This window comes from Episyrphus balteatus, chromosome 4 (genome assembly GCF_945859705.1).
Source record: "Episyrphus balteatus chromosome 4, idEpiBalt1.1, whole genome shotgun sequence".
Lineage (NCBI taxonomy): Eukaryota > Metazoa > Arthropoda > Insecta > Diptera > Syrphidae > Episyrphus > Episyrphus balteatus.
The window spans coordinates 5,734,139-5,745,129 of NC_079137.1; the positions used below are offsets into that span (position 1 = coordinate 5,734,139).

At 32.2% G+C, this 10,991-nt stretch overlaps 1 protein-coding gene across 1 annotated transcript; it reads right to left on the bottom strand.

Annotated features, from left to right (window-relative positions):
* Positions 1-227: 227 nt before the first annotated feature.
* On the bottom strand, positions 228-4,565 carry LOC129918953 (zinc finger protein Noc). Its single transcript, XM_055999722.1, has 2 exons — positions 4,025-4,565; positions 228-2,026 (listed from the first exon to the last, which is right to left on the bottom strand). Exons 1-2 carry the CDS (start codon positions 4,112-4,114, stop codon positions 527-529), a joined length of 1,590 nt encoding a protein of 529 aa, XP_055855697.1. The 5' UTR covers positions 4,115-4,565; the 3' UTR covers positions 228-526.
* Between the last annotated feature and the right edge of the window lie 6,426 nt (positions 4,566-10,991).

Here is a 10,991-nt window from a genome sequence, read left to right on the forward strand (position 1 = left end):
GAAACAATGTAAATTTTTTTTTTATATATTACTTTTATGATACAGCAATTTTATTATTATTTTGTTTTTATATTTTTAGGTTATATTCATTTTTACTTTATCAAGTCTTTTTCTATTTACATAAATTCTTTTTTTTTTATAAAGAAAAAACTTAAACTTAAAAAAAAAAAATAAAGAAAACAAAAATTTAAAGAAATATGAATTTCAATTATTTATTATTTTTTTTAATTTGTTTTTCTTTTGTTTTATATCCTTTGGCGGAGTAATAATAATAATTATTTAATAAAAAATAAAATAACATTATCAAATTAATGATTAAAAATCGCTTTTATGTCTGCGAATTTTTGTTTTAACAAATTTTTTTCAAAAAAAAATTAAACATTCTGTTATTCTTTTTTTTTTTTAGTATCACAGGTGAAACTCCCAACTTGAAAGTCAGAAGCAAGATGCTCTAAGTTCATCCGGTTCATCTCTTGTTTTTGGTATCCAGTTTTAGAGGTGATGGGCTTCGGGTCCTACCATGCACTTATTGATGCACTGTAGCTGATCCAATTCGCTGACCATACATGGCATAAGGAGAGTAATAAGGTCCTAGAGCAGCAGCAGCTGCTGCTGGGTTGAAACCTCCACCGCCTCCGAATGGTGATGGCAGGGAACCTGGTTTCGCATATGGATGGTAACGAGCTGCGGCAGCAGCAGCTGCAGCGGCGGACATGGGACTGAGTGGAGCATTGGGGTAACCACGTTGCAATGCCGACGGAGGAAACAGTGAACTGAGCAGTGACTGGGTCTGTGATTGGGCTAGAGCTGCAGCGGCAGCAGCTGGATCGGACAGGTTGCCAGTGTGGGTGCGCAAGTGTGAGAATAGTTCGTCGGATGTGTTGAAACGCTTGCCACAATACGAGTCTCCAGCGATCCAACTGCAAACGTATGGCGATGAACGCATTTGGGCGGCAGATGCAGCTGCAGCGGCAGCAGCAGCTGAGTACGGATGACCTGGTGGCAGGGAACCAGCCATTGAGGCAGCCATCGCTAGACCGTATTTCTGGTGTTCACATTGTGTGCAGCCACTTGGACAGGGGGCACCCATCAGCATTTGTTGAGTGTGTTGCGAGTAGGGACATCCCGGGCAGTAGGGATCTTTGCAAACTGGGACAATTGCTTCGCCTCCCGATGGAGTCTTTATCCTCTGATAACTGATGTAGGGGTTTGGATTTCCCTGGGCTCCTGGATAACCATTTGCTGCAGCAGCAGCCAACATAGCAGCATGATGATGGGCTGCATATCCACCGCCAAATGGTGGACGGAAAGCGGGATTAGCATGTTGTTCCATTCCCGGAGGACAGCAAAGTGCTGATAGAGGGTTTAGTGGACCATATGGACCAGCATTGCTCTTATAAGCCGATGGATGTCCATGGAGAACTTCCATTCCCGATCGAACAATTGGACTTGCTCCACGCTGTGACGAACCCGATGGAGACACAGTCTTACGATTATCACCATTTGGAGTTGATTTGCCATTCATGTGATGCTGCTCCTCCGAGGTTCTTGTCACACTGATTTCAGGACTGCAATTGGACTTGTTGCGTGATGGTACACGACCACCACAATCACTTGAACTCGAACTCTTTGAACTTGGACGTTGCTGTTGTTGCTGATGCTGCTGTTGCATCTGTTGTTGATGTTGCATTTGTTGTTGCTGTTGTTGTTGCATATGATCTTCAGACTTTGTCATGTGTTGATGATTCAATACATTTGCTTCGTATGGCTTGAATGCCAGTTTGATCTCAGTTGATGCAGCTTGAGGTGTACTTGATTTGGGGGTTTTCACTTGGGATGGTGATTTCGATGTTGATGATGATGAAGATGAAGACGATGATGATGAGGAGGAAGAATCATTATGATTACCTCCTGATCCATTCTTTTTCTTATCCATGCCTAAGATGGGTTTGACAGCATTGGAATCAGCTCCAATTTGACTGCATGTTTGGGCCAACAAGGCTAGAGGGGATTTTTTAGAATCCATCTGGAAATAGCAAGAGGGGAAAGGGGGAATTTAGTTTAAAGGTCTTTTATGAAAATTTTGAGATAATTTGTCTGTTTTTTTCTTGGGAGAGTTTTTGTTTGATCGTAAAAATGAGGAGGACTTGGCTTACATAACAACAACAAGTTTATTATTTTTTGTGAGGAAAAACGGAATTAACTTGTTGAAATTATTTGTTGCATTAACTTTTCGTATCAGACATATTGTTTTGAAAAGTCTCCAATTTTTGGAGAAAAACAACAAATCTAATGTAAAAATTTGTTTTCAACTGTCAAGTTACTTTTTTAATTGTAAGGAACTATACTTTTCAAGACTTGTTGTTTTACTCCACAAGTCCGTAATTTTTGACTATTTTAGATTTGTTTAATTTTTTTTTTAACTTAGCTGCTTAAAAATAGGAAAAGATACATTTTGTATAGAACTATTTTGCTTATAGAAAAACTAAAGGTTTTTTTTGAAAAGTTCTAAAAATTATCTAAAAACTACAAAACTGCATCATAATTTTTCAAAAACCCTAATTTTTTAAACTTTTCTGAAAAAAAAAAATTGACAAAAAAAAAATAAAAATGTGATTTTTTCCTAATTTTCAAAAAGTTCAAAAACAATGAGAAAAATAGGGCTAAAATTTGGTCTCCGAATTTTGATATTAACAAAGAAATTAATTGAAGTATTTTTGCAACCACCACCGACGGGATTTTTAACATCTAAGGTTTTTCCGTCGGCTTTCGAGATCAAAATTTGTGAACTAAATTATTAAGAAATTAAGGCAAAATAATCATTAAACAATGCAGTCTTAGATTTTGTGACAAATTTGAATAGAGTTGCCCAAAATTTTGGTTCTTAAGTTAAGGAAGAGAAATGGGCTTAAATTGTAAGTTTTTTAGATCAGACTGGTTAACAATTCATGGAATTGTTATGAAAATTGAATTGTTAAAAATTTTAGTATAAAATTGTCAGAAATGTGAAAAATTTCGTACAAAAAAACATTGAAAAAATATAACTAAACTTGTAGAACGAAATTTTGAACATTTTTAATATTGTTACAAAAAATAGGAGAAGATATTTATAATTACACTGTACCTACTCATTTTTAAAGACATTTTGACTTATAAGTAAATTATCAAGTTACACCTTTTTGGACACATATTGAAGGAAAAGTTTAACAAAATTTTTAAGTAAAATGTTAACTTCTCGAATACACATTCGACTGAAATTGATTTTTTTGTGATTGCCCAATTTTGCACTATAACTTATGCCTTTAAGTACTTAAAAGATTACCATGTAGATTGAAATCATTTCTTCATTTTATCTAGGCTCAAACTACCAATTTCATAACACAAGCCAAACATTATAAACTAATTACTTGATTGTGCCTTACTAATCTACTAGATACGTATCTTAAATGTCAAGATGTATCATTTCCTAAAAATTTCTTTCCGATTTATATCTCAATTAATTATTTTGTACTTTCCCTGATTAAACTTTATCAAAAACAATCAATCGGAATTAAAAAAATTGAAATTATAAAAGTTTTCAAGATTTTTTTTTTTTTTTTTTGTATCTGGGCTGAAAAAAAAATTTTTTTTTGCTATCTCATCTAATTCAATCTAACTATCCAGATTAATATATTTATTATCAAATCAAAACTTATTCTATCTAGAAATCTTGTTTGTCTTCAATTTTGTCTGGTCTATTTATGGATTTCAAATATTTTTTTTTTTTTTTTTCAAAAAAAAAATTTTTTTTTTCAAAATGTATCTTTTCTTATTTATCTCAATTTTGTATAGTAATTTAAAATTTCAAATGATTTCTTAGAACTTTTCACAAAAATCTAAACAAAATGTATCTTTTACACAAAAACTCTCTTCAAAAAAGCATTAAAAATTAAAAATGTATCTGCAAGATTATCTCAAGCAGGTGAATTTTTTTTTTTTTTTTTTTTTTTTTTTTTTGATAAAAAAATTAAATTTTTCAACTAACCGTATTTGGTAAAGGTGATAGGTAATCCGGTTGAAGATATTGATTGTTGCCGATGGTAACAACACCACCGCCACCTTCTAATACAACCATGTTTTTTTTAAATTAGTTGTTATTTAGAAAGTTTTTATTAATGAAGATAATAATCCTTTAAGTTGCAAGATGGTTTTTTGGTAATCCACAGGGAACTAATCCTTTTTTATTTTATCTTTTTCCACAAGTCACTTAAAGTGTTTAAATTTTTTCAAATATTTTATTTTTTTTTCTTTCAGTGTAGATTGATAGATATATTCACTAATTGATCACATAAATCACTATAATTCAGTTTTTATTTACCGAACCGGCAATATATTTATTTTTCAATTTGTATCTTTTTTTGATGGGAAGTATCTTATTTTTTTTTTATTTTTGTAAGATGACACGGTTTCCAATGGACGTATGGTTTAAGCTTCGGAAAAAACAAGTCTTAACGCAAGGAAAGTCGCACTCGAACTGAATCTAGAATATCAACCTCAACTAGTCTTTAGCTCGTCTGAAAAGTATCTGAGTATGAATAGAGTAATCTGATGAGTATCTGAGTATCTTTTTTGAACTTGTGTGTATATTTCCCTCTTTACAAACAAAAATACAACAACAACACAAAACCAAACAGAAAAAAAAAACACACATTCTATCTCATTGAAAATTCAAAACACTCTCTTTTTGGTATGAGTGAGCAAAAAAATGCAATCTCCCATAAAATGTAGAGAGAGAAAGAGAATTAATTGAAAAATCCAACATGGCGTCGTTTTATCCAATCAAGTGTCCATGCGCTTAAAGTGGGGGTAATATGGCCAACATGTATTTTATGAATTTTTAGAGAATTATAAGAAAATCCTTCAAATGAGAACGACTCTCTTTGAGAAGGTAAATTTACATATGAAAATCTCTTTGGAGAGAATAATCATCCCCTCCAGTAATTTGATTTAATCACCAATCACAGTGGACCGGCGCAGTGTTGCCAATTGTATCTCATAGATTTAATAACAGAAAAAAATATAATTCTCAATTTCATAATTTAACTTGATAATTTGCTGTAAAATAAATTTTTGTGTAAAAAAAAAATTAATTTGTTTATGAGGTGGTGTTGGTGGTTTTGTATTTTTTGGGGGGTTGGGTTTTTTGGTATATACAACAATTAGTGGTTCTTTGGATTTGTATGTGGGGTCGAAATATAGTTATGAGATGAAGTAGAGAAAAAAAAAACAACCATTTGATTTGAAATTGAACTCTGTTAATTATGTGGAACTTGGAAAAAAAAAAGTCGTTGCGGGGGAAAAATGCAATACGAGGAATTAATGAGGCATTTTTTACACATTTTTTTTTGCATTTTTGTTGGGAGAATTGTTGATTGGTTTTTGATGTAAATTTTTGTTGGTTTGTCGGTTGTATAGGTTTGCCGACACTATATACCACCATCACATCGGTCGTCACCACTCAGCTGAAAAGCCGCCTGTTGGTCATGTTGTGTTTGTCGAGAGGTATCTATGGCTTTTTAACTTAATGAAATTAAAATTAAGTGGGCGAACACAGGTGATGATACAACGATTAGTGTGTTTATGTTATTTTTTTTTTTTTTTTTTTTTGTATGTTCATTTAAATAAAGTAGATAGATAGAGGGTAGAGAAAGAGAGAGAGAGAGGAAGTTGGTTGGTTTAGTATAGGCCAGAGCAAATCGATTTTGTGGTAAAATGCAAATTAACCAGAGAATTGTGGCGGTAGTGGTTGATTATTATGGTTTTCAATGTTATTTTATTTTTATTATTATTTTTTGTGTTTTTTTTTTTGAATGAATGAACATGGTTGGTTGGTTAACCTATAAATATTTTTGTATTAAATTATGTTCATTTTAATAATACAAGAGAATTACCTATATTATTTTCATTTTGTATTTTTTTATATATATATATTTTTTTTTGTAGGTTAACCGGATTTTTTTCTTTTATATATTTTAATACATTGGTTGGTAACTTTAAGATTTATTATATTATTTTGAAAAAAACAAGTGGGTACCTAAGTTATAAATCCTCATAAATTTTATGTTATTTTTATCAATTTGAAAGATTTATGTTATTTAAATACAAATTAGAAAAATTTGGCATTGTCACCCTTTTATGAATGTTTAAGTGTCTATTTATGCTAATAAAATGTGTCTGATGTTCAATTTAGATAAACACACCAGAGCATATAAGAATAATACCCTTATAACATTAAGTTTCACTTTTGTAAAATATTTAAAGATACACAAAGAACTTTAGTTTAGGTATGGATATATATTTTTTTTAATGGTGAATGAATGAACTGTCAATAAAATTTGTTAGGCACAAAATGCTACATATTGTTAACTGTGAAGTTGTAATATAACTCGGCGATTTTCATCTAAAGATTTGTTTCTGATTCTTACACTGAGCCAAAAAACAACGTAAAATCAATCGAAACCACTTTGAATCAATGGAAAATCACAACATTTTTAGCCTAAAGTGGAAAATGATTGAATCAAAGTCAACGGCGTATACAAGGGGGGGGTTACGGGGTCATGACCCCCCCCAAGAACTCAGAACTTAAAAAAGAGTTTGTTATGTGATACTGAAATCTCTTGAGTAAGATTATTTTCAAAATGTTGAAGTTTTAGAACATGAACGAAAATTAAAAGTAAAAAAAATTTTTGGTATTCAAACAAACTATTTTACCATATTATTTTGGGGATGTGGTCATATTTTTAGCGAACGCTATGCTGGATTAGGATTATTTTGATTCGTTCGATAATATTAGTTGAGCTGTGCTGTAGAGTTTTGTATGGAAACAAAATCCGGATAAGTATTATATTCAAAGCTTTTTAAAAGAAATTGAATCTGGTAGGTACACAAAAATAATATCTTAAGGGCAAGACACTGCTTACCAGCAAATAAAAGAAGCAGCCATATCTTCTATTTTTTTATATGATGAAGTGAATAAAATATGTTTTAAATAGGGAAGCTTTCTGTGGCCTTGCTGTGTGGAGGTCAATTCTGTTGATAAAATTCGTCATCGGCAAAATGTTAAAGAAGGATGTCATTTCTCAAATCATTTTAGTTTTTTGCAATGTTCCAGTTCAATACATTCGTCTGATAAAATTTGGTTAATTTTGTTTGCTTACAGAATATAACAGTATTTTGTACATACTAAATTTGCTAGATCTGTTGCATTTTTTGAAACAACTATGGATTTGTTAATCATCAATGGCCAGCCAATTATAGAAGCAATGTAAGCAACCTTATCTAAGGCAATTTAAATATTATTATTAAATATCACTTAGGGCTAATTTTTTGAATAGTTAGATAAACCTAAGTTAGAGCTTATTCCTAGGAATAAAAGTTTTTTTTTTATAGTGACATTTATTCTTCTGATAGTCTATCTGACGATTGAAAAAGCAGGGCTTAATCTAATAAATACAACTGAATGTTTTTTATATTGTAAACCGCTGATTAATACCTGAAAACGGACGAATCCCAAAATATCGCCAAAATTATTCTTTTTGTCTTTACTATTTTAATAGAGGTATTTTAAATTCCCATACAATTTTAAAACAAAATTTAAAAAAAAAATATATTTTCAAATGCAATTTTTTTTACAAAACTTTGCGATGCGTTTGCCTGAGGTTAGGAAGACTTTTAATTCAAAAGTTAAAAACTGTTATTAAGTAAAAACGATTTTTATTTTAACTTTCTGGGCTAGCGGAAAACAATGAACAGTTGTTTTAAGGCAAATTATTCAATCGAAGTACTCGTATAGTACATTTTATTTTTAGGAGAGGATAGCCTCAATTGGTCAAAATTAAAGCCTAGTACGCTGCTGATAAGAAACGAAAAATCCCATACAAAAATGAAACAACGAAATGGTAACCCGAAAATTTCGTTCAACTTTTCGTTCTGTAGTACGCTGTTCGGCACAACGAAATTGAAAGTCTAAACTTCTTTTTCGCACACAAACAATTGCCGGGGACATTCATTGTGTGTGGAAAAATGACATTTTGAGTTTTTTGTTTGTTTTTGTTGTTCATTTTGTCATTGCATGTCTTTCTGCGATGCGTGTTTGCTTTTTTTTCATTTATGTTTTGCAATTTTTGAGTATTTTTCGGTCCAGTTTTCGCAAGCATTTCGTTGTCCTCGTGGAGACCGACGAAAAATTTCGTTTCACATCAGCAGCGTTCTAGGCTTTAAGGCTTAACGCTAAACTTAAACGAATCTCATAACGTTTTTGTTTGGTTACTTTTAGAACTACATTCGGAACTTTTCGATTCGAAATGCAAGACGCACAAATTTTAATGTTTAATAATTCAAAAAACCCATTTTCAGGTTTATGCCTGCTATCAAAACTTTTGAAAAAAAAAAAAAATTGGCATGACCCCCCCCAAGAAGCAAACCTGTATACGCCCCTGATCAAAGTAGCACACTTTAAATCTAAATCATTAAAAAAAATAAAAAAGAGTAAAACTGGCATCCGCTGGGGATCGAACCTGCTATACCTGGGTTGTCAAGCTTGTGCTTTACCACTGTGCCATCTCACTTATAAAAATTAATGTGACAAACTGTAAGTTAACCATAGGACGATTTTTAGAAAATTATTGAATATATTTTTCACCATTGATTCAATGTAGAACGGATTAAAAATTACTATGCGTTTTTTCTCTGGGTGTACAGAAAAAGTATTGTTTATAAGTAGAATTCACAATCTAAAACGGGTCATCAAAATTTATTCAAAAATAAAGTTTCTTAAATAAGTTCCTGGCATTGGGCGCCAGTTAATATTTTCTATCCTCATATAGAAAAGTTATTTTTTCTATCACAAGAAATACTCTTTGAGGGTTTGTTAATTCATCGTGTTTAGTCTTCGGATACGTTGCGAATAATGGCCCTTGATTAGTCGCCGTTGCCGACCATCTTATGTTCACATGTTTAACTGCGGATAGTAGCAGTTCGCTACCAAAACTTGAAAACAATGAACTTTCCTAGCAGGTGATAAACTCTCACTGACTAAAGGGATCAGAAGCGATTTGATCAACTACTGCAAACTGCATTAGAGCGCACAGAATTGAAATGAAACTTTTACGCTGGAAAAAAAGATCTAGGCATCTTTCTTTATTTTGAAGCTTCTCGACGATTAAAAATGGAAATTAATTTTTTTAAGAATTCTCTTTCTTGGAGCGCCAAACCAACCGCAATAGCGCCCTTTGGCGGTGCGTCCACCAATACAAAATTCGTTGGTGGTAATTCAAGGAAAAAGTTGGTTGGTTATGGTGCGGTAAGGGTTCAGTGGTTGTTTGAAGCTCAAAATAGCCGTGATTTAGTGCTTATGCACTTAGTGACCAACTTCAGTGGTTTTGTCCTTTTTGCAGATCCTAGCAGTTTCAGTTAATAGTCATGAAAATAACTGGCGAAAAAGTTTACAGCGATGAACTGTACAGGCTGTTCAGGGCCCTTTTATTAGTAAAAAAAAAACTATACGCCCTAACTTTACAGAATAGCCAAGACACCTAGAGCAAATGCACATCAAAGATTCAGTCCGTAAATTCTTCAACGCAAAGCAAGTTCCTTTTTTGATAGATCTGCGTAATTGAGAAGAAACGAGTCAATTGAAACGACATGACTTAGCCAAATATTGATTGCATTTTTTTTTTTCAATGAAGAAGATCTCCACGGGAATCTTAAATCTCAGGAAAGTAAAGAACAAACTTTTATGAAAAGTATGAGTGAGACTCTAAAAATTTTACGGGGAATACGACTACGTTCCGAAAGAAACTTTCAAGTATTCAGAATATTCGAAAGAGCAAAATATCAGATAGATACAGTCAACAGTTTTTGTCATCTATGACCATAACAAATAAAATTCCGAAAACAAGGATTCTCCGGCGGCGACTTCTATTCTATTAATTATTTAAGGGGTAATAACACTTTGTAAACACGAAATCGAGTGTCATTTTCATCAGCGTATAAAACAAAGAAGAAACATTTTTTTCCTTTGGTGTTTGTTTAGTTTAATTAAGTATATAATTAGGTAACAGAATAGGCTAATGTTAATTTATTTAATGATGTTAAATTTTTTAATGGCGGCGTAGTTCAGAATGACCGCAAACTCCTGTGCCTCCATTGGGCGACCAACTAACTCCTACAGTTTTTAACCTACTTAGCTGAAATTTTGTGTGTAGCTAGTAATACTATTCCCCAGTGAATTACGTAGGTTTTTTTTTTTTTGATTGATTCATTTTTAGAGAAATGGCATTCCAAAAACAGAATTCGGTGAAAAAAACACCATCAAATCGTAAAATTTTAATATATCAAAAAAATCCTACGTATTTCCCTAGGGAATAGTATTATTAAGCTACACGAATACAAAATTTCAGCCCGGTAGGTTAAAAACTGTAGGAGTTAGTTGGTCGCCCAATGGAGGCACAGGAGTTTGCGAACATCCTGAAATACGCCGCCATTTTATCATTAACAAATTTCATATTAGCCTATTTTGTTAGCTATTAATATACTCAACCGAACTAAACAAACTCCAAAAGAAAATAATATTTCTCCTTTCTATTATACTCTGATGAAAAAAGTGAAACAATTTGGTGCCTACAAAGTGTTATTACTCCTTAAAGTTAATTTTAACCATCGAAAACCATGTGCTGATAGAGAACTATAGAAATACATTGAATTGGTCTGTTCATGCAGAGTTTTTCACAATCTTTGCAAAATAATCTTTTCTCCTGGCAATTTATAAAGAACTCTACTAAAGACAAGGGTAGGAGACATCATTTATAGAGACGTATCAGTAGATAATGATAATATTACAAATTTTTGACTGAAACACTGCAGTTTGTTAAAAAAAATTGAGCGAAGGAGTTACAGTTCTGCTTTTTGAAGTGAAAACTTCTTTAGTATAGTAGTGATTTGAAACAAGATGA